We start from the raw sequence: 24,003 nt of genomic DNA on the forward strand, positions 1-24,003 counted from the left end.
AAAGCTTCTGTATTTCTCTTTCTACCCGCACAGGTTTCATCACAGAGGCTTCCAGCTCAGCCTTGAGACAAACAGCAGACCCACAAATGACAGAAGAAAAAAAACAAGGAGACTCAGGCAGAACCAACTACATTTGGTATTTGGTACATAATGAGATCATTAACCCAAAATCCCAAGAGGAGCATTTTATAAAACAAATAGAGCACCGTAATTTTAAAACAAAATTACTTATCTCAAGAAATGAAGATAATTAAATTGAGATCTAGAGATACAAGTTAAGAGATACAAATACCTCGGTAATTGTCTCCCTCCGACTGAGATTTCATCTTAATTACACTGCGCCCTGTTTTTTTTACGTCTAACATGAACAACAATAGTGACAGTTAAACACACATCTGAGTTGTGTTGGAAAAGAGATAAATTGAGTTGCCTTAAAAGCTGTATCTGAATGATGGGCACTTTTTTTCAGGGTTTTATTTGATTTGTTAGGACTGACCGTCACGCCGCTGTCGGTCTGCGTTTCCCTGTAGGTGAAGTTGCACACAGCCCAGGCCAGGTAGTAAGTGGACATGCGGGGCGTTCGGGCGAAGCGATTGGTCACCCAGCCATCCTCGTCTGACAGCGAGCTGCTCTCGACAGGCATGTTGGACAGCGAGGTGTACTGAGGGTCGTGGCGGAGGGTGAGGGAGAATGTGGCCTTGTAGACGGGCTCGTCGAAGCAGGGGAAGGCCTTCCGGGCGTGGATCGGACTGAACTGAGTCACTGCCAGGTACCTGAGATAGAGACAAGAAAAAAAAAATCAGATGACAAGAGAAATGAAGAACAAAAGGGTTTTTAAAGTCAACCAGAGGTCAATTTTAGGGGTCACTCATAAATCAGAGCTGATGTTATGGTGTCATGGCAGAGAAGCTTCCTGCTGTGCATAATGTTCCCTTAAACATGCACTATGACAAAACACATCTGTTTCGACAAGGTTTATATACGTCTCAAACAGATTGTCTTGGACTTTACCTTTCCGCAAATCAACGTCTCCGGAAAAAATAAAAAATAAATAAATAAGGTTCTATTTATATTTATTCACTGTTTATTTAGCATGAAAAAAAGCCAAATACGCAACTTCATGTATTTTGAAATAACAACTCCAAAAGCAATAGTAAACAGTAATCGGGAGACGGGAAAAATGTATCTCTCATTATTAGTTTGTAATTATTTCTAATGATAACGATTGATTTCAGCCTCAGATCTGGTCAGTTCTTTTTAGGCTGAACGTTCTTAAGGCAATGCTTTCCATCAGGGCCTGAGTCTGGTAGGGGCAGCCAATCAGATTCTGTCTGTCCACGCTCCTGCTTCCATCTCTAAATGTTATATAATTAAGTTTTATGCAATTAAACAGCACATTTTTTACAAACTATTCATTTGACCTTAATGATGACTCTGCTTCGCTGATAAATCCATTTAATAACTGAGCACATAACCTGTGTGAAATGACAAACTGTTGCTTCATAAAAAAAAAAATTTGTGCTAATTAAACAACAAGTAGATAATACCTACTATTTTTTTTTTTTTGGGTGCTGGTTGTGCTACCAGATGATGGTAAATAATAAAAAGGTGTTTAACAGCAGCAGCAAACCCCCTGAGTGTGCTGTAATGAGCGGCCAGGGTGCTTCTGTGTTACTGCTTATGAAATCACTTTTCATTTGTAAGAAGAAAAAATATGTTCTTAAAGTTACGGTTACTGTTAAATTACAGGTCTTCGTGGCTTCATTTCCAAGACTCAGCCATGTCCAAATTAATTCAGTCTAATTAGGTCGAGGCCGGATCTTTTTCTATTACCATGGGTCCTGGGTCTTATTTTGTCCTTTTATGCAAATCCTGCCATCTTCATCCTATTGTTCAGGTTCTGCTTTAAGTTAACTAAACTTTTGACTCCCTGTATTTCTTCCTCTTTTCCTTTCATCCTGCTGCACGTTCTGTCTGCTCAATTTCTTTAGCTCATTCCAGGCATGTCAATAAGTCTAACACCTGAGTGGAAAATAACAGGCTGTTTTTCAGGCAGACACAGACTCAGCTGAACTGCAGGGGAAAAAACGTGTCGCTCTTCTTTAGTTTGCTGACCATAAGGCTGTTAGACTTTTCAGTCCTTTAGTTTATATCAGTTAGGATCTGTGTTTCTCTGTCACTAAAAGCACAGGTTTGAGAAAAACACCAAAACCTTTGGATTTGCAAACCAGCGAAAACTCTACATTCCAATCAAGATTGTCAGATTTCTTTACATTGTGAACAATCTTGAACATGTCGTGAGCAGAAAAGTGTAAAAGAAGTAGGATGCGTCTTCAGTACTGCTTGTTGGAGGGTCGAAAACCTGCAGAAACATTAGCACATTCTGTGATGAGGAAGAAACCCAGGGCTGCAGCTCCTCCTGCTACTTATTTTTCAATTTACACGAGTATTAATGTGCAAACACAATAATGCACTGCACACACTTTAACTCCCCCACATTTAAACCTCTGTAACTTTAGTTTTTCAATCAAGTTTAAATATCTAAACTTGACGTCTTTTACTTTAACCCCTGCTACATTTACATTTAGTCATTACGCAGACGTTTTTATCCAAAGCGACTTGAAAGTGAGGTACAAGGCAGCAAGAATCTAAGTCAATGTGAAAAAGTAAAGGATTAAAATTCACGGAGTAGTGAGTTTAACAGGATGTTATACCTGGTTTCTTTTTTGACATTTATGAGGGCTACAAACAAACAAGGATCAATGTGACCTTAATGTGATTTACAATTACTGTCTAAGCTTCTTTTTCTTTATTTGAATCTAAAGCTGTTGCCAGACATGCAGTGTAATCCTGACCTTATCTAGACGTTACCCGGAGTCGTCGTATTGAAGAACGCAAATATCTGAATCAGTTAGATGGGACATTAAAACAGACTCTGCCCTGCTATCGCTGATATGTCCGATAGAGCCCATGAGTGAACAGAGCAGGTCACTGTCCACAGAGTTTACAGTGCTGGAAACAAAGCAGCATCTCTCCAGCATCATGTCCTTCCTTGTGCACGCAACTAGTCTATTTCCAATAACTACAAACACATATGACACAGCCTATTTCTTGAGAGAGATAAGAAAAAGAAGAACAAGGGCCACACACCAGAGCTCATGCAAGAACCACTCAAACAGATTTGTCTCTCGTTCTCTGTGGGGTGGAAACATTTGACTTTGAAAGAATCTTTATGCGTGACAGCTTGCGTCTTTGTTTTGAGTCCGTGGCCGGTTTCTCCCTCTGTTCTATCACCACATACGGTGGCTGGTGCCATTTTTGCAAATCAAATTTTGTGCGAGGAAAGGGAAACATGTAACATGCTTATGTTAATGATCAAAGGTCATGGATGTGCAGCTCCTCATGACCAATGGATACGAATCAGTCTAAAACAGGGGCGACCAATACGACGATCGCGATCTACCGGTCGATCACAAAGGTAAAGTGGGTAGATCTCATGGAATTAACAAAGTAGACGTCAGCCCATCATCCGTCCTAATTTGTAATTTGTCACTTGACTGACATACAGGGCAGCCAGTCTGACATCAGATTTTTTTCTGACACATGGTGCTGCAAAACTCTAGCAAGCTAGCGAGATAACCACCGAACTATAGACGTCCCTGGCTGCTTCCATTCAGTGCAAGTCATCAGCGTAAGGTGACGACATAAAATTTAAAATATTAAAAAATGAATTGTATTGTGCAATATGGAATCATTTAGTTATGCAAGCTACACCAACACATATTGTGCATATAAAGAAATCTCAATATTTTAATTAAATAAATGTGTTTTGAATTTTGATTGTAGTTTATCATTTTGACTTGGTCATTTTATAAGTAGCTCACAAGCCAAAAAAGTGTGTGCACCCCTGGTCTAAAACAAATGACTTACAGCAGATTTGTGCAGTTATACATAAATTTCATGTGACAAAAGTGTTGCACTGAATTCTTATGATTTCTCTAATGTACCTCATTAATCAACAGCAGACTAGATCAACGGCTTTCGGCGTGTCCCTTCAGGGGTCGCCACAGCTGAACGTGTTCCGCACGCTGATTGGGCACGAGTCTTCACACTGGATCCCCTTGCTGCCGCAGCCCTCCCGTTTTTATCTGGGCTTTTTACTGTTTTTATCGGATTTTCTATTATTTCATCCACATATTAGAAGCAGATTCCATTATTGTTCTATTACTATATGAATTACATTATTTGTAAAACAATAAAAGTGAAGAGGACAAACGCCTGCTCACACTAACGTGTATCGTCATGACTAAATGGATGAAATTTGAGATAATTTAAATCAGAGAATTGTTTGACTCCATTATTAGAACAAACTCAGTCTGCTCACTGATGTGTGACATAGTCCACAATGGCCTAATACAAGCAGAAATGGAAAAGGAACAGTCTGAATATAAAAAGGTGAATCAAAATTATTACAAGCTGACAAATCCACATTGTTTTGCGTTACATATGACATAATGATATATAACACATTTAATGATATCATTTAGGTTCTTGGCCATGTGCAGAGAAAATGGCATCATTAAATGAGGATGGTGCTGTTCCATTAAATAAGCCACAAAGTGACCCATTATTCGCTTCATATTTTCATTCGGCCTGAAATCGTCTGGTTGCAGGCTCACACACCAAACTCAAGATTTGGAATAAATCCATACAGAATATGTTGTGCTGTTGGATAAAGCTGGATTTGGTTTCAGTCTTTGAACCTTGCAAACCTATCAAAGGCAAAATTTAAGGTGGAATCAGAGTTCAGGGGGTTGAGCAGTAATCCTTTGAAGGCAGAGCTGACAGGTCGGCTCTCTGCAGGAAGAAGTTTTTATGGCGTTTTCTTCCAAGTTTTTCTGTGTAAAAAAACAGCTTCCGCAGAGAGAGATAATCCACAATAAACACGAGGAAACTTTCTGGTTCCTCCTGATTTCTTTAAGCTGAGTGAAATGTTTTCATATCAGAGCTTTGTTGTGTTCATCTGTCAGTCACCTGACAGACACAGGAAGAAATTCAAACTCTAGGAAATAATCCCTCTGAAAACTTTGTTATCACACTCGTACACTTTACTACCAGTGTTTGTGGAGGAAGGGATGAAAGAAGAGGGAGGAAGAGAGGGATGGGGGAGTACAGGTGGAGTAAGTGGAAGAGGAAAGAAGAAAAAAAAGAGGATGGGAGGAGACGAAAGAAGCCACAGTGTAGTTTTACGTAAGAGGAGGTGAACTGTGGAGAAGAGAAGAAATGGAGTGACAACAGAAAATGTGAAAAAATGATGAAAGCAGGACAAGAAGGAGGAGAGATAGGGGACTGGGGGGAAAGGGAGGAAAGATTGATTTGAGACAATGAATTAAAGAAAACTGTAGGGGAAGAAAGACTTAAAGAAGGTTGATAAAAATGGGGAGATGGGAAGAGAGGAAAATAAAAATTAAGAGTAGAGATGAACTAAAAAGACAAGAGTGCTGCAAAATAAAAGCCAAGCATTCTGTGTGAGGCGCATGAGAGAAAGAGGAAAAAAGAATGGGAAGGGGATGACACAAGGAAAGAAAGATGGGGAGACAGGAAAAAAGAAATGGAAGGCAAAGCGACCAGAGAAGTTAGAGAGCAAATGGTTGGAAGGAAACTGAAAAAATGAAATAAAGAGAGCAGGAAAAAAAGAAGTAAAACAAGGGACAAGAGGAGAAAAGTTTAAAGAAAGGGAGCAGATGAAAGTCGAGTTGCCTGGGAACAACGTAAGAGAATAAGGGAGATGAAGAGAGAAAGGGTAGAGCGTGACAAGAGACTGGAAGAGAGGGGAGACAAGACAGTAGAGAAAGAGGGAGGAAAGGGAAATAGGAAGAAACAGAAAGGATGAAAAGGTGAAAAGAAGCAAAGTGTTGAGAAAAAAGCGAAGTTGAGGACACTAGATTAATTGTTCGAAAAAGTTGTTGATGGAGAGACGTGAGAAGAAGGAGCAGAGGAGAAATAAATGATACAAATAGGGAAAGAGTAAAAAAATGTGGAGGAGGAATGAAAGGCAAAATCAGGTGTAAACAAAGAAGGAGCGTGAGAGGAAGGAAAAGAAGATGGAGTAGGAAAAGAAGAAAAGAAGAGAAGACAAAAGACTGAGGAGGAAAAGGAATAAAAGACAGGAAAGAGGGAAGAAGTAGATGAGAGGATGGACACATGGGGAAGAAGAAAAAGAGTGTAGATATAGAAGTGAAAAAATGGGCACAAGGAAAAAATGCAAAAAGGAAAGATTAGTTTGACAAGTGAAAAGATAAAGGGGAAGACAAAATGGAGAAAATGAGAGAGAGACAGGATGATGTGAAGAAGAGGAGGAGGAAGAAGAAGCAGGCAAGAAAGATGAGAATGCGTGGAAGTATAAATAGAAAGAAGTGCTGAGAAAGGAAACGAGGTCAGGAGGGGGAAAGAAGAAATAGAAAAAATGAGAATGAATTACAATGGGGAGAGAAAGAAACAACTGGAAGAAAAAGGACAGGAGACAAAAAAAGGAGGAAGAGGTGGTGATGGAAAAGATGAGATGGTAGGATGAGTGAATATAAGGGGGGAAAAAAAAGAGGAATAGAAGTAAACAGAGGAGGCAATGAGGATAAGATAGAGTAAAGAATAAAGAATCTGAAACGAGGTGTGGAGAGATGAGAGAGGAGGAGGGAGAAGGAGGGAGGAGGGGAAGGAAAGGACAGAGGGAGAGAATAATAAACAGAGGGCGAGCGAGGCAGAGAACGACAGGGAAGAGAGAGAATAATGGAGAGAGCCTGAGAGGGATGAGATAAAGAGAGAATCTATTAGAGAGGATGGCTCACACACACACACACGTATAAAGGCTCAATAAAACCACAATTTTAACACACTTACTTGCAACGTCACATCCTGCAGGTTGCAAACCATCATCACAGCCAAGGTAACACTTGTTGTCACAGTAGCCGTGATTGACAGTGTTGCCCTGGACAACAACTACATGTGAACACACAAAAACTCCCACGAATTCATGCAGTGAAGCTTCTCATCATCTCCTGAACACCAGAAATGGAAAATACATCAGTTCCTGCCGTAACATTTGGCGTTATCGTATCTGGAGACACCACAGAAGAAGAGCAGCAGCGTCTGAGTCACACAGCAGAGAAACACACCTCATTCAGAGTCAGTGGTGTGAGGGAAGGGGAAAGAGTCAAGTCAGGTGGGTGTGTGGAGATGTAGGAGTTTACACACCCACACACAGACACGTCAGAAATATCTTGTTGGTTTAAGCAGGTCTCAAATCTCAGTACGTTGGTTTCATGTTGAAAATGTAAGAAGGGTGTGAGTGTGTGTTCACACACACGTCTCCATGGTTGCGTGGACTACTCCTCAAGTTCAATACACTGAGTTTATTGAAGATGGTATTAAAATAAGGGGGGTACTTAATTTGCACAAGATAATATGTTTCAGGTGCTACAATCATTCTGAGTGTGTCCATATTGTCAAACAAGACACTAGCCTAAAGCAACAATTTGGCGATGCGGGGTGGGGGGGGGTATCTTGGCCCAAACACAAATTGGAGCCTATCAATTACTGAGGAATGTGTCAGTGATGCACCTGCAGTGTGTTTGCACATCGTATCATACAGCACACTTGTTTTAAACACACGAGAAAGTCTGAGAACGTCATTTAGGCAGAAGAGCTTTAATTGGATTATTTGGAAAATGGTTTTGCTGTTTAGAACCAGGTTATCATGTGTTTTATTTTAATTTTAGTGATAATTTCAATCCACCAGAGTTGCATCAAACTGTTAGGATTTTGTTTATGGCATATTCACTTGCCTGCACATAATACAATGCAGATAGAGGGGCAGCACAATTGTTTTGTTTGCAAATGTTTTTTACTACAGTCGCCTACAACTGTCCCAGAATGTGCACAGGCTAATTAATCAGGAACAAAATGCACAGCACACATTCTATAAAATTACACTCAATTCTTTAGCCGAGACTCAAAAAAAAAAACAAACAGACAACAACTACTAAGCAAAATCACCATGAAACATGGCACTTGCAAAACAAGCATTGATGTGCTTTTAATAGTTTTGCACATTTACATGTTTTGGTTCTGGTTGTTGCGAGTCTCTTTTTTTCCTCCAATGTTTGAGTACAATGCAGAACAATCACCAACCCGGTAGCTGCACTCAGAAATGAAGATGCACTGTAACCACAATCTGACCCCCTTCACTCCAAATCCCCAAACCATCTCCCCCTAACACACTATCCGTTTTACTAAAAAGAGGACATGGACAAGCTCGGGCACTGTAATGGGCTGTTTTTTGAGGTTTGAGTGTCCTCAGACCTATAGAAAGACTCTTTCACTCTCACACAAACATACACACACTGACAACGACCTCTTTAAACAATGTCTCAAATTGCAGCTTTCACATTGAAAGACCACAAAATGCGTGTGTGTTGCTGCAGTGATTGTTTTACACAGGAAGTCATCATCTTCGATGTAAAATGTGCAACTGATGGAGAAGAGGGTGGAGGGGGATGATTTTGGTTTGATCACATTTCAGTTAAGCTAGTTTATTTAGGGAGAAAGGACGGAGGAGGTAAGGATAAAGTGGACAAGAGGGAAGTGGGACAAGGACAAAGGAGATACAGGTACAGTTTAGCCCTTTAAATGTTTGACTATTCACAAACAATTGGAACAAATACAAATAAAGATGAATACAAGCTTCTACACATAATTGACAAATTAAAAACTTGGAGAAAAAGCTGAGTTTATAAGAAATAATTTGGGATTAGTCTTTGAGAGCACAACATGCAGTCAGAGGTCAACTAAGGTTTTTATAAAAGTGAATTCAATAAATCCTTTGTGTATTTTTACGTCCATCTCCATGCCTCCAAAACTTTCTTTGCTCGTTAAGTCTGAACTGATAGATGCTGCTATTTCTAGAGCCACAGAAGAGGCCGAGACTCAGCATCTTGAATCTGCAACGACCTCTATTATACGGCAGCTCCTCTTCTGTGTGTTTATGTGTTAAAGGCTCAGAGAAGGACTGTATTTGACTTGCTTCACTTGACTGCCATGTTTGATAGGCTACCCTCCGTCACCCACGCTGCAGAGTGGGCGAGCACAGTATTGATCTGATCCATCTCATCTCAGAGCTGGATTACTCCATCAGGAGGAGAGTCGGGGAGAAGCCGGTGATGAAGAGAAAGTAGATGAGCTTCTCACAGGCCTCTATTAAAATGCAGACTGAATGTAAGCATGTGTCTCCTTCGTTCACACTCTCCCAACATCTCTTTTCCTCATCAGACCCTGCCTCGTTAGCCGCTTTACCCTCCTCGTTAACTGTAATTCCTCTCCTCGTTACAGAAAAGCAGTTCTGCAAAAACAGCTTCAGTCTAATAAAAAAAGTTCCTCACAGGATCTGAAGAAGAATAAAATAACAGCTTCGCAGTATCTGTTTTTTTGGTGGGGGTGGGGTTCCTTTAGCTGTCAAGGTTTCTGGAATGTTCTGCTTCAAAAGAAAGAAACACACAAAGCTACCTTCTAAAGCTCACAGCTGGAATATCTGAACGTGACTACATGTGGGTTGGGTTGGATCGAGACCTTCTCTGAGGCAGCTAAGTTCCTTAGGAAGCTCTCTTTATAAATACACAATGTGACACATTTAGGTCACACACAGCGGCTTGTGTAGGTTCAAAAAAAACAGCGTTCGTTAACTCCTGCCATGTTAATGGCGTTACCTTAGTCTCAGCCTGATGACTGGTGCAGTAACTCTGCTGCAAAAAGCTAGTTAAGCTGCACTCACATCAGTGTTTTGATCCACAGCAGTGGGAATAATCAGACATCTGAGGTATTGGTAGTTTTTTAAACTGCCAATATCACTGTGAAAAGAACTACAAACAGGCACAGACTGATTATTACTTAAAAAAAGATAATGGGCATAAATTATTGTTTGCTGAAGGCGTTTGTCACATCAATGCAATGCTTTTTCATTCTTGATTCTTTCTAATGCTGGAACATCACATCATGTCAATCAAATAAGTGGATATGGTTATGCGAGAGGTTTCTCCCGTTAAAAAGGAAGATTTCCGTCTCTACTGTTGCTTGCTCAAGGAGGATTTGTAAGGTTTTCCCTATAAATCTGTAGGGTCTTGGGTCACTTCCTTAAGGTAACTTTGATGTGATTTGCTTCTATGTTAATAAGTGAGATGGAATTAAATTGAAATGTACTACAGAAAAACATAAAAGTCAGACTGTATATAGATTTTTGAAGGAGGAGCTTATTTTGGCAGTCTAATGGCAGCCGTGTCCGTCAAACCGCACACTCTCATAAAATTGGACAAGTGCGGGCGACACCACAGCTTAGTAGCAGTAAAGAAAACTCTGTCAGAATCGAGATGTGTGTGCGGAGGTTTGCTCGATTTACGAGGGTCAGGCAGACAAAAGCTGTTTTATTGGCAAAGTGAAATACCCCATGTTGATTCTATTGCTGTGTTGCTGAGTCTTTGTAACTGAACTGCTGTTTATTGAAACCAACTGGGAAGTGTGTCTACAGACTTGTGTTTTGAGTGACACACACACACACCTGGAGCAAAACCTGAGGAGTTCAAAATATGCAACACAACTCTGCACTTTTCACTGAGAGCACCATGCGCTGTTTGACAGAATTACGGTGAAAACTACATATGTAATGACGCACAATAAATGTGAAGGTTTACAACCAAGCTCCTGCTGTGACGTGGGAAAAATGAACTTTGGTGTATTTGTAGAAGGTGTGAAAAATGTAAGCAGATTCTTATTTCTACCTAAATAGTCTTTTATACTGAAAGAGCAGCACAGTAATAAAAATCTGTTTTATTTTTGGTTGCATTGTAAGTGAGTAAAAATTAATTTATTGTGTAAAATAGGCAAAAAATATCATTTCATATCAACTGCACGCCCTTTAATTATATCAAAAATCATCACGGCATGCTCAAGTGCATCTGCAAACACTGGATCGCCGGTTTTGAGAATCAATAGAAAATCATATCATGATGAAACCTGCAATTTACTCCCCTAGTAATTATCTAAAACAGTCCTCAATAACCACAATTCAGACATTAACCCTTAAAAGCACGTTTACAACAAATTCCAAGTTTCTAAACACAATATACATGTCAAAAAAGTGATTGCTGAAATGTCTGAACTAGGCCTATGTAATAATGCACTGTGGAGTTCCAACGCTTAGGCTTTTGTTATTTCTGTGGTCAGGATCTTTTAGGCAGCTCAATGATGTCGCACTACCTACAACGTGTGATAGAACTATTTTAAATCCCATTGGGATTTTCAAATTTACCGGGTGTGTTAAGTGTGGGAGGTTTAATAATTGTTTTTGTGTCAGTGGTTCACAGTGGGTTCGGCCATGTCTGTAATATCATGGGACAGAATAATGTAGACAGCAGAGATTACAGCTCCAACACTGAAATATTGATTTAAGAGCACTGACGGGTTTATGGACGTGGACATTACATGGACATTGTGTGTTAAGATGACGTACCCGCTCACATGTCACCCAACACACCCACCCATAGCCTTTTAGAGCAAATTTCTGCTTATATTTTCAGGATTTTGAAACCTAATTTTACAGACTTTTATAGCCGCCTTTTTTGATCATTCAGATTTAACTGGGTGCTTCACACTGAGTAAACTCAGGATGGGAGGTAAAACAAGGTAAAGTGCTTTATTTATCATTATACATACATGTTTTTACAAAGTGCTATCCACTCTTCCATCGTGCTGTCCCTTGATAAATCAGTTTCCCGTACACTATGAACAGGTCAGTGGATGCAGAGGCTGGAGCTGTACTTGTTCCAACATCATCTTTACATTATCTGCATAAAGCTCAATACTTAATATTATGTTATGTGTGAGCACTAATTAACCCCCCCAACATTTAAGCCCAGCCAGGAGTTTAGCAACTCAAATCTCACAGTGTTGCGTTTTAGTAATTAACCACAGTGCTGCAACAAGCCAATGCTTAAGCCAACTGTGAGCTTTGTAAACACACATTTCAACAGTGTGTAATTTAAACAGTGAAGGTCCCTGAAAGCACCGCTGTTTTAAACTGACATTTGATAACAATATTTAAACAGTTTAATATTTTGAAATATTTTAACTGTGTGTTTCTTTGCTGGATAGTCATCAGACACACACAGGGTGTGCAATCTCTTACAGTTCACCCAGGGAAACGGACCTTTCTATTCATTTATTTCTGCATATAATTCTAATATTTCTAGCCCACCTCACTGCTCACAGCAACAGTCACATTCCATCTCATGCACAGGTAACACTACTAACACTAATATGCTACTTACAAACGCACAAGTCAGCAGAGACTAGGTCACATGGAGCATTAAACCTTTAACCAACAGGTTGCTGTGATCTAGCTGTGCTGGTCCATCAGCTGCTGCATTGATCCAGTATTGATCCAAACAGCAGCTAGCCGTGAATATGGGACCACTGGCGGTGAAAACATACAGAGACCAAATCTGATTGGTGGGAAAATGTAGCTCAACGTGGCTTTAAGTGTTTAAGTGTTGTGGCGAGTCAGACGCAGAAAAACAGACTTTCTGGACTTTCGTACACATCAGTTCTTATATTTTTCCTGCTCAATTTGGCAGCAGCTGTTTAAAGCTGCTACATCCATTGCATAAGTAAAATGTAAATTTATGTCATTGCTCTACTTAATCAAGACTGATGTGTATCTGGGGAAACCAGGGAAGAAATTAGTGAAGCAAAAGAGCAGTGTTAATATTAGTAAAGAAAACATCAAGCCAATTGGATTTTAAAAAGCCATCACTGTCTCGTTTGATGTGTCATATACTGTTTTCCTTTTAATTTTCTAATTATATTCACTTATTTGGGGGTATTTTTAGCATTAGCATCATCCTTAAAGTCAGTGTGAATCATCTAGTATTTTAAAGATGAACACAGCCTTTATGACACGTTTAAAAGCCAAAGCTTTGTGTTTAAAAGTGATAAACGCTGTGTGTTATGGAGTCTAATGTTCTGAACACAACCACTAATCAAAACTCAATGAGTTTTCAGGAAAAACTGCTTCATACGAGTGTGTCCGTCCTTAGTGAAATGTCTCATTGTAGAGTGTGTGTTGTTTTTGTCCGTCAGCACCATCAGCCTCCTGCGTGTGCAGTTGGTGTTCTGAACTGGACAAACAGCAGCGCTTGTCCCGCTCTGCTCATCGATCGGTCAGAGGCATCACAGTTTGATGACATCAGTTTGCATGTGGATTTACTCGCTGCTACCAGGGTGAACAACATAACACAAATACCTCAACAATATAGTTATATTAATGCAACTGACAGGCAGTTTAAGTTTAAATTATCTTCGTAAAACCCTCAAATATTGAAACTGTGGTTAACTTTTATTGTATTAGATTCATATTTCTGAATATTCTATTTTCATTATTTCTTTATTTAAACAGGGATGGTTGACTGAGCATGCGTGCTCTCATTTACACCCAAATCCTGTTTACAGTTCGAGACAGGACAATGCATAAGGAAAAAATTATTAAACAGAAAAATAAGTATAGAAATAAATAGGAACACTATGATTGATGAAAAGGCTCCTAAATATTTTTAGAAAAGATGCAAGCATCCTTATTCTTAATGGACAGCAAATGGACAGCAGTCTTTCCTAGATCAGTCCTGGTTTGTGGCTCCTGGAGCATCAAATAATCACGAGTGTGTGAGGTAAGGACCAGAATATTAAAGCAAAAAGGATGAGATAAGACGGCAGTTTTTGCACAGCAGCACAGTAATATAGCACATAGTGTAGTACTGCAATATTAGGTTTGTGATTTCATCAGTAGCATTTAACTAAATTAGTTTTAAAACAAATTACCATTTTGGAAAATGCTACAATCATGTGCGTATTTCAATGGATTTGACACTTAACAGAATCATCCTGATCTGTAAAAATGTACTGATTTAGATCTTTACCCGTCTAAAACTATTGTTTGCTAATCTGTGGCTCTAAAATAAAAGGATGAGGGCAGTTAATTATAGCACTTACATAAATCCTGTTTTCTATTGAATCACTTTAACTATTACTACAAGGATGATGCAAATTTTTGCAGCTTCGACTTTGGGTGTTAAGAGAAGGTTAAGGGAACTATAATGACAGTAACAGATTCTCTTCTTCCATTTTAATTATGAATACACCCGAAATGATATAAAAACGGTTAAATAATAAAACACTTCATTTACATTTAACCTGCATGAAGAAAACTCCAACTAGTATTAGAAACTTACTCTGAGATTAGTGAAAACACAAAAAGCCTCATCTAGAGTAGATCAGACCTATATCAACAATGTTTACACTTGGCCTTGGAAAATCTGAACAGGGATGGTTTAAAGGAAACAACGTAACATGGTATCACATTGTTAATGCTAATGCTAACATTTACTATGGCTGATTCATATTAAAAGTGTCCAACTGGTGAAACACAGCGTTGCTTTTATTAGGAAGGAGCCACAGGAAACAGTGTGTTTGATTTAAACTAATCAAAAATCTATTCTGGTGTAATAGAAAAAAAATATGCAAGTTCATGAGTTAAAACCTCAGACTGAAAAGCTCTGGTCACAGATTTACTTTTTTATCCAATCACAAGCGAGCTCCGCGGATTTGATCCATTAACTATGACTTTGTGTTTCTGCAATAACTGGAACAAACAATGATAAAATGTCCTATCCCTGTGGTAACACACACACACACACACGCAGATGGAGGCCACACAGACACAAACTCATGCATGAAATAATAAATGTATCCTTACACAGTCTGTTTCCCATCAGCACTGTGGGAGAGAAATCTGATGTGGAAACAACTTTGCAGCAGTGGGTTATGGGAAATTCATAAGGAGTGAGTGGTGTTTGTGGAAAACACACACACACACACGGTGTGAGTGTGAGTTAATCAATGTCGTGGATGTGAAGCTCTGACCTTTTCTAGTCAAACCACCTGCTGCTGCAGGAAAAATGACTGTGTTTCAGTGAGTGTGTGTGTTTTCGTGTGTGTACCGTCTCTCTCTCTGCAGGGTGTATGAGCTCCTGAAGAAGCCCAGCAGCTCGTCCTCAATGGCGGCGTCAAAGCTCATGTTCAGTCGGTAAACTCTCATCGGCTTCATCTCGCGGTGCAGCACTACAACATACATCTGATTGGCTGGGAAAGGAAAGTGGCGGTGGATGCGCATGGCGCCACCTCCAGGCCTGGCGGGACGTCCACTGGCGCCGCCCTCAGCTGTAACGGACACACGCTCCACCTGGAGGGAGGCAGAGCAGGAGAAATGTAAACAGACAGAGACAACTGAGGCCCAAAGATTAAAGAAATACGTTGATTTTGAAAAATCTCATTGTAAACTGACATACAAACAACCCGTCGAGGTGCTTTGAGTTCATTTATACTTGTTCACATTTTTATGTGAATGTTTCTGCTGCTATTTTTTCAGACCTGCACCTAAATGCCGGATATCTTGTCTCGTTTGTTTCGGTTCAACCTGGGGCCTCTGACCAGTTGGATGTGCCCATAAAACCTTAAAAGAAAGCATCCAAGAAGCTCCCGAAGCTCCCAGAAACAAGTGCTTTAAAGTTTAACGAGGATCACTGAACACTCACCAAACCTCACATACTGGTTACCAAGGCTGAATATAAACAGAAATGCTGACTGATTACATTAAGGTCCAGGAGCTACTGTCTTTCAGAGGGACAACTTGACTGTGCTGCTCACACGCTGACACGTCCTGCAGTCACTCCTCAGTCTGTTGTGCTCATTGCCATTTTAATTCAAAGACCTGACTCACCAAAGGTGGGAACTCGCTGAGACTTTCAAAGACAGGAAAGTTCACGTTCAAAGACTGTTAACACCTGTTGCAGGTAGCTTAAAATGATTCATCATAAAGCAAGAAACTAACTCAAAAAATTGAGCAGAACTCAGGCTGTTGGTTTATGAGCCAGCTCATCCAAGTTCATCCATATTTATTGTGAAGCTCCACAGTCAAACTAATCAGCTGATGATGAAAATATAAAGACAGTGAAATGAAAAGCTTCCACCCATTAAAGGCACCGGAAAGCCTCACAGGTGTTTTCATTTAGCCTTGCTGATTAGAGCTGAGCTCAGCTTGGAGATGGGTGGAGATTTACTGGTAATTAAATGAAATGTCACCTAACGCACTGCAGTAAAGAAAATCATCAAGTTAAAAGCAGCTTCTCCCTAAGAGGTGGAAAGTGAGGGATATGTCAATCAGAAAAGTTCTGTACACAGATCTGAGAAGAGGACTAATGGGCCAAAATAAGTGGAATATGTACCATCAGTACATATTCAGTGAAGCGCCAGGGTGAGGGGATGCGAAAAGAGCAGGGGATTTCTTTTAGAATGGCAAGGGAATACACATTTTTCCTTTTATTTGTACACACTTTAAGCCAGTATTACACATATCCTGAGGGGAACAGGGGTGTTTGGGGAAAAGCTGCTCTCATTCAACCCACTTCCTCTCTTTGGGCTCGATGCTCCAAGTATTTATAACAGCAAAGGTTTGGACCAAAATCAGCTCGATGGATGGGTCGTGCTTTAGTGCAAGTTTGTGTTGGTAAGCAGTTGCAAACCCTCTCATAAGTGCTAACCTGACAGAGTATTAGAACCAGAGTCAAACCTGCAGGAATTACTTTGCAACACTTACTTGGATGTAGCCCTGCAATGGTAACCTACATTTGTCCAAAAGGTCTTCCTGGGAACCACAAGATGAATACTAATAGGAAATACTACCAAACAAAGTACATTTATGAAATTGGTAAAAGGAGACACAGGTTGAAGATAATAACTGTTGATCCTCAGTGCACGGTGGGAATACAGCCAGGAACAGCAATGGAAACACTGAGAAACCTTTGGGTCTCTACGTTATCACACATCAGCAATCCTCATCCAAAAAAAAAAAACTGGATGTGTGTGTTTGTATGTGTGCGAGTGTGTGTTTGATTAATGAACGGATCGATACGAGCAAAGAGCCTGCTGACACAGAGAGGAAACACTGGGGATTAAAAGGATGTTTTTCTGGCTTTTCTGGTGAGTCAGCAACATTGTGCCACGCTTTGTGATGCCTTCAAATGTTCCTCTTAATAGAAATGCTTTTTAATTTGCGCTGTTTGTTGGTTGGTTGGTTTGATTTCTTAGCTGAACTGATCACTGTCAGACATTGTTGTTCTTGCAACAACTTTTTAATATCTTTTTGATTAAATCTCTGGACAGCATTTAGCTTTACCTCTGTTACTGAGGTCTCTAAAGCAGTGGCTGCCTGCATGGAAGGAAATGTGTCCGAGGAATTCCCTTATGTTTGGCATGATTTGGGAAAAAATCAGCAGGAACTGTGATAATTTGCTAGTTTATATAATAAATATCTACATGTAAAGCCGACCACAATGACACTTTAGGCCCTCGTCTACTCTCGTTTTGTTGAATGCTGAATGCTTTTTGTACTTGTGACACTGCTTTGACTGAAAACAAAGAACTCATTGCAGGAATATTTGCCTCCTGTTTTTAACCAGCTGCTTCTATTTTTATCCACATTTTTGTTTTTTGGCCTTTTTACATCTTGACAATTTGTCTTTTCATAACGCATTAACTTTGAGGATACCTTAGGAGACCTGCCTGGTGCCCAACAACACCTCTTAATTCACTGTGTGCTCAAACACAAAAGGCGCTGCAAGGCTTTTAATTGGCCTGTGCACAAATTAGACAGATTCATCCCTGTCTCACATTAGCCAAGATGACCAGGCTGGAAAGAAAAAATAAATAAATAAATAAATAAAAATCACACTGCTCAGGCGTTTCTCTGAGGCTTTCCCTTATCATGCGCTCATCTCAGAAATTGGGCTGAAACAGCAACTTTGATTGTTAATTAGTTAACTCGTTAAGGAAACCTCCGAGGCCAAATCTCGAAATAGACTCTTTGTTAGAGAGTCAGAGAGCTGTTTTCCAACATAAAGAGGACCTTTGAGTGCAAATGAGGTTTGTTTGGAAAGAAACATCAGGAAAGTTAACAGCAACACAATGTCTAGCTCCACAGGCAGTAGCTGCTGCCATTCTAGGTTAAGGACAGAGGTCAAGGTTCTGAGGGTGCATAGAGTTTAACTCCTCCGGACTCTACTGACAATATGTACTAAGTGTATGCAGTTAGCTATAATATAGAAACTTACTGCATTTAACATTGGTTGGATCAAATCTTTTTGACCAAGTTCAGCCAAGTTTAACTTAGACCTTTAGATGTCTAAGGTCTAACAACCAAATCAGTGTTTACCAAGCAACATCTATTATGGAGTAGGTCAACAGCCTTTATTGTATGGATGTTTGTAGTTCCACAAGAAAGAGGCTTGGCCTGGAATTTTCTGGGCTCACACTACCTATGGAATAACCCTTTCACTACCCTTGAAAGAAATGTTTAAATTTTACTGGGTCACGCTAGCATCTACGGCGTATCACACAGAACTTAAGTTGATTTCACAGGGTCTGTGATTGTGCAAACTGAACTTTGGTTATCTTTAAGACAAGAATATAGTTTTCAGACATTATCCAAATTAACAGTCGCCTGGAGAGTCAAAAGTTAAGGAACTTAGCAGCTTGCTTTGCAATTTTGTCAATAGGCCGGTTGACAAACGCTAATGCATCTTTCTTTAACATAACCCTTCTTTATTAAAGGATCTAGTGAGCACTAAAACAGACTGAATAGATTTTGTGGTTTATCAGGTTGTGAATTACCAGTCGTAATTCACTGTATGCGACGACAACAACCAGTCACTCCAAAGTCACCAAATTAACGAACTCCACGATCCCCCTGAAATCTGCATAACCTTGTAATTTTGTCTAGTCAATGCAACTGTCCCTGAACACCTCACGCGTGGTGCACCACAGCTGCTGGTGAGAGCTCCCATGTGAAAAGGCAATTGACACTTACTTACAAAAAAATACCTAAATGAATATCAGATTTGTGGGATATTATACATTATTTGCAGGCTTCAGGGAGATGCTATTAAAATGCAGGAGACTCCCAAGTGCTGAAATAATCAAGGAGAGATAAATAAACACCAGGGATAATGTTACTGTAGTATGTATGAGTCGCAAAGTTATGGAGTTGTGTCACACTGTGTGTGTTGTGTCACAACAAGGGACATTGATTTTCAATGAATTTTCAATAATTAAGCAAAAAGAATTACTACCATTACTATTTACCACTGCAATTTTCAGTTGCTGATGTAATTTCATTGAACACATGAATGCATTTAGAAAACCTGCCACAAACTTAAGGCCAGAGATTACACACGTTCTTAAAAAGAAGTTTACCAAACTCGTGACACAGATTTCTCATACAGGCCACCGTACCTCAAAACGGTCAGAGTGCAGCACGATGAACCGGGTGGCGTTGATACACTCTATCTCAATGCTGACCTCTCCAGAGAAAGTGAAGTTGTCCATGGAGACGGCAAGCCGCAGGTCGTAGTGCCGTGGCCTTACTGAGCCTGGCAGCCGCGAGTTTCTCCACGGCTGAGCCACCTCCTCATCACCTCTGTCACCTGTCCTCTCCCCTCTGCTCCCGTTCAGTCTCGCTGAACCACCGGTGACCCGTGATCCAGACTCCCCTGTTGTTCCGTCACGATCTCGTCCGCCACACTCCTCAAAGCGGATGCTGAGCACCACAGCTACTGCTGTAACGATGATGAGGGTGAGGATGGATAGGGCGAAGCCCAGCACTAGACGCTTGTGCACAGTGATGTGTCGCTCAGTGGTTCGAGGCCGGACCACCACCGACTCAGCCCACTGGTCTGAGAGGCCACGGCCATTCCGCATGGCGCCTGGGCTGCTGTCGTTTAGTCCCATTTAGGCTGAAACTGTCACTCCAACAGCAAACAAATGTACGTAAGGTTCAGAGTCAGAAACTGGTTAGGATTCAGAAAAACATTCATGGATGCTGAGGTCAGATTCCAGCTGATATACAGGCAATTTCCCTTGAAAATTATTTGTTTGGACTGTCTCACAGATTCTAGTTCCAGTCTGTGCTGCTGAAACTCCAGCAGTTATATTTCTGAAAGCCTGACCCCCGACCTCACTGTGCAAGACCGTTATGCACGTCCTTCAGCTCGGAGTCGATGTGGAAAATCAACGCCACGGCACGTCTTACATTTCAGGCAACAAAACTGACAAACCAGAAAAGATGTGATGGTCGTGTGCATTTTGGTTTTGTGGTGAGGAGGGAAAGAAAAAGAAAAAAACAAAAATCAATGCAGCATGGCTCGATTTCAAGTGTAGAGGAGGAGGAGGGGGGATGCTGTTGAGGATGTGGCTATACACTGAGTGTACCATCCATAGACTTTCACAGGGAATCAGCTGGGCAAGATAAACTCTTAAAGCCCCAAGACGGAGGTGATAAACTACAAATGAAGCCTGAAAGCTGGAAAACGAGCTCAAATAACAATGGAGACGAACAGATTACACTTAAAAATCATTTTTGGTTGATGGGCATCCTCTATTTGAGACTTAGGAACAGTCACTGAGTCTGCATCCATCCAAGACAGATCTTAGACTAAAGTTTAAGCCAACACTGGAGGCCGGTTTATGTCCCCAGGCAGTTAGTAAGTTAATTTCCTCTGAGTTAAAGCTCTTCCAGACCTGCAATAAAGCATAAATAAACCCCTATCGGACTGTTTTTGGATTATTATGATGATACAATGGGTAATGAAAATACCTTACAGAACATTAAGGACAGTTTTAAGAGCCATGGATGTACTACAATTGTCTCCACAAGAACATTATGATTATGTTTTAGTTTTAGCATCAGGTGAAAACTTGACTTTTTTTTTTTATAAAATGCAACCCAAAGCAAGTTTGCAGGTAATATAGGACTGTTGGAGCTACACTGAATTTCAGCTATTTTTCTGTCAAACTAACTGAACACTCCAGTTTGGTAAATTACACACATTTTGGTATAAATGATCATTTGCAGGAATGTTTCAGGTGTTACTGTTTTAATTCTGTTTAAAAAGAGCTTTTACATGTTTACAGCTGACAGTTCACCAAAAAGGTAACATTTAAAAAGCTGATAACTCACTCTCCTCAGTCTGTGTCTATGTCTCTCTCCCTGGAGGGGGTTAAGTGGATAATTTACGGTCAGCATGAGGGTTTATTTCACCGTGGAGGAGATCATTCATTCGGGTGTTGCACAGGGTCTAAACGATCCTTGCTTCACAGCTCATGAGGCTGATGGATGAAGAACGGATTTAAAATGATGGGGAGCCCGGAATGTATCGATTCAGTGGCTTCCAGTCGGAGGGGGAACAGAGCAGAAAAAAAGAGGCGGGTTTTATCCGGTAAATTCCCATCAATCAACCAGTTCAGTTAATGAGATCAGTCTGGTGTTATTGATGAAGGCTTTCCGTGAGAATGGCGGTAAAGAACCACATCAACGCCTCTGCTCATCCGGTAACTTCTCCTCCCTCGTCTACCCCGCCACGTTGGGAGTCCGTGAGCTCCGGATCCGATCTCAGAGGCGGACCGCAACAACCTCCTCCTGGTTTCCGTTTATCAGCAGACTTTGACTTCCCTCCCTGAGGAGAAAAGGCGCCTTTTTGCCGGTTTTACCCGGTGTTCTTCCTCTGAACTCGCCGCTGTGCACCTGCCTTTCACCTGCGTTCTTTCCTTTCCTGCTTGTCTTTTGCAGCGTAAGGGAGAGGGGCCGCCGAGTCCCGCCGGTCAGCAAACCATTAAGTCCGCCTGGGACTGTCCAGGGATCCGGTATAGCTGCGACAACTCAGATGTCAGCTTAAACACACAAATGGGTTCTGAAATTCCCCGTCTTTAGGCTCATGTATGAAAAACACATGTGGGGGAACTGAAGTAATAAATATCAAAACAAAGTCGAAATCCCTCGTCAGGGATCAGTTTCAGCCCGGGACCGTTTAGAGAACGAGCCTCGCAAGAGCCGTCAATCAGCCGGAAAATACACAGCAAAGCCCCGCGAAACGAGCTGATCCGTTTCCATGGAGTCCAGAGTAGACTTCAACCATGCCAGGCGGCTTATCCCGTGTCCGTGCTTGGCCCCAGCTCCTCTGGTCCTCCCTTATTATTAAACCGGATCGTCCTCAACTTTTTATCCCAGGTAGAGCTGCTGCCGCTCCACTCACTCTCCGCTCCTGGTGATGATGATTATGGTGATGATGAAAATGATGATGCTTCTCTCCAGTTACCATCCCTCCATCCTCCACCCAGGAGGAGGAAGATGATGATGGTGGTGGTGGTGGTGGAGCGAGGAAGAGTCTCGTGCCGCCCGTTCAGAAGTGAGTCCGCTTGCGCTGTGCGTTTATGTTTGAGCACGAGCTGCTCTGCTCCGACCGAGGCACGCGCTCAACGAGAGAGAGAGAGAGAGAGAGAGAGAGAGAGAGAGCTGCACCCACCACGCGCTACTGAAATCTATTCCACTCTGTTCTTTTCTCCCTCCGTCTATTCCAAACCAGACAAAAGCAAAAAGAAAATTAATGATGAAAGACAAGTGTCATTGAATCTCTCTCAAACACACACACACACACACAGATCTTGCTGATCTGTCTCCAGCAGAGGCTGAGGGTAACTGAGGAGGGGGGAGGGGGGGGCAGGCTTCTTCAGCTGATTCTTTCTATATTAACGCGTCTGCTGAGATTAGGTTTTTTATTACAGTCTCTTTGTACATCCGCTGGCTTTATCCGAGTGTCTGCATTTCCCTCATTATCCTGCAGCTTTTATGCCCATCACGACATGCACTGGCTCTTTCTGGGGTTGCAGATATGCTGCCAATCTTGAGTGGGGGGAAAATGCTCCACTCATTTTTATTTTCTGTGTCTGTATTCCCGGAGCTGCACCCATAAGACTGTCTGAGGCTGGCACAATCCCAGGAAGTACTAGTGAGGGTAACTTTCTCTAGTAGCTCATCACAGTATCATTAAAGTGACTTTGAGTATACAGTGGCCTGTAGGTTGTTTTCTGACCTATATATCAGTGCTGGCAGAAGGATGTGACCAGGTGATCAGATCCAGGAAGTCGCCCCAGATGCATTTTTCTTTTGGCGGTAGCTCTGAAGTATTTAATGAAGTGTACTATTCCACAACCCCACAGCACCCGAACATGTAATGCATATCACACATGTTCTGCCTCACTCTTTACCCCCATTCTCACAATAATACAATAATATGCAATACCTTTCAGAACATCTAAGGTAATTTATTCTATTCATAAGCTTGTTTATAATCATTTCCTACCTTCTGTTTTAAATTGTGCCTTTTTTAAATGTCTTGACATGTTTAAAGCTTGATGGATAAACACAGAAGTATTCCAATGTACCTGTGCTGTAAAGTGTACAAGAGGCAATAAAGCACTATTCTATTCTAGAGGCTAGTGAGATGGCCAACTCTCGCATTTGCTTTTGTTGAGACTCAGATTTGCATGAAGACTCATGTTAACTCTAGAAATCAAGTTTATACTTAGCACTAACCAGCTGACTGGCTGCCCTGCTGTGTTCTGTTTAACACAATCTTGCATTAGCTATAGCGTCACCACACCCTCTTTCAGGTAAAACACAGCAGGTTAAATGAAACGTTCTTTGAATTGGAACAGACATAGCTGCTATAGATACATTTTAATTTCTAAGAGCAGTTTAAATAAAAACAAAAAGAAAAAGGCTGTGTCCAAAACCAAATGTTACCCACTCACTCATTCCCTACTCTCCATGATGTTCAATCAGTAGCAGTCAATTGACATTTCAGACACTTACAAACCGTTTTCAAGTTGTGTGACCACCACCAAGTGTTGAGCTGTGTGATGATAATTTTCTCATTTCTAAAACGAGGACCGTTGCATCCTGGGATTGTTAGCAGAAAGTAGTGTACGAGCCATGTTCACTACTTTTACTGTTGCATT

At 41.0% G+C, this 24,003-nt stretch overlaps 1 protein-coding gene across 1 annotated transcript in view; it reads right to left on the reverse strand.

Moving 5' to 3' along the window:
• The window catches only part of LOC137106818 (thyrotropin-releasing hormone-degrading ectoenzyme-like), a 142,692-nt gene extending 120,067 nt beyond the window's left edge, over positions 1-22,625 (reverse strand). Inside the window, exons 1-3 of the mRNA XM_067490769.1 lie at positions 19,444-22,625; positions 15,096-15,337; positions 497-773 (exon numbers count right to left, since the gene is read on the reverse strand). Coding sequence (XP_067346870.1) covers positions 497-773; positions 15,096-15,337; positions 19,444-19,938 — 1,014 coding nt within the window. The 5' untranslated portion in view covers positions 19,939-22,625. The remainder of the gene's footprint in view (positions 1-496; positions 774-15,095; positions 15,338-19,443) is intronic.
• Between the last annotated feature and the right edge of the window lie 1,378 nt (positions 22,626-24,003).

Source organism: Channa argus, chromosome 21 (assembly GCF_033026475.1).
Source record: "Channa argus isolate prfri chromosome 21, Channa argus male v1.0, whole genome shotgun sequence".
Lineage (NCBI taxonomy): Eukaryota > Metazoa > Chordata > Actinopteri > Anabantiformes > Channidae > Channa > Channa argus.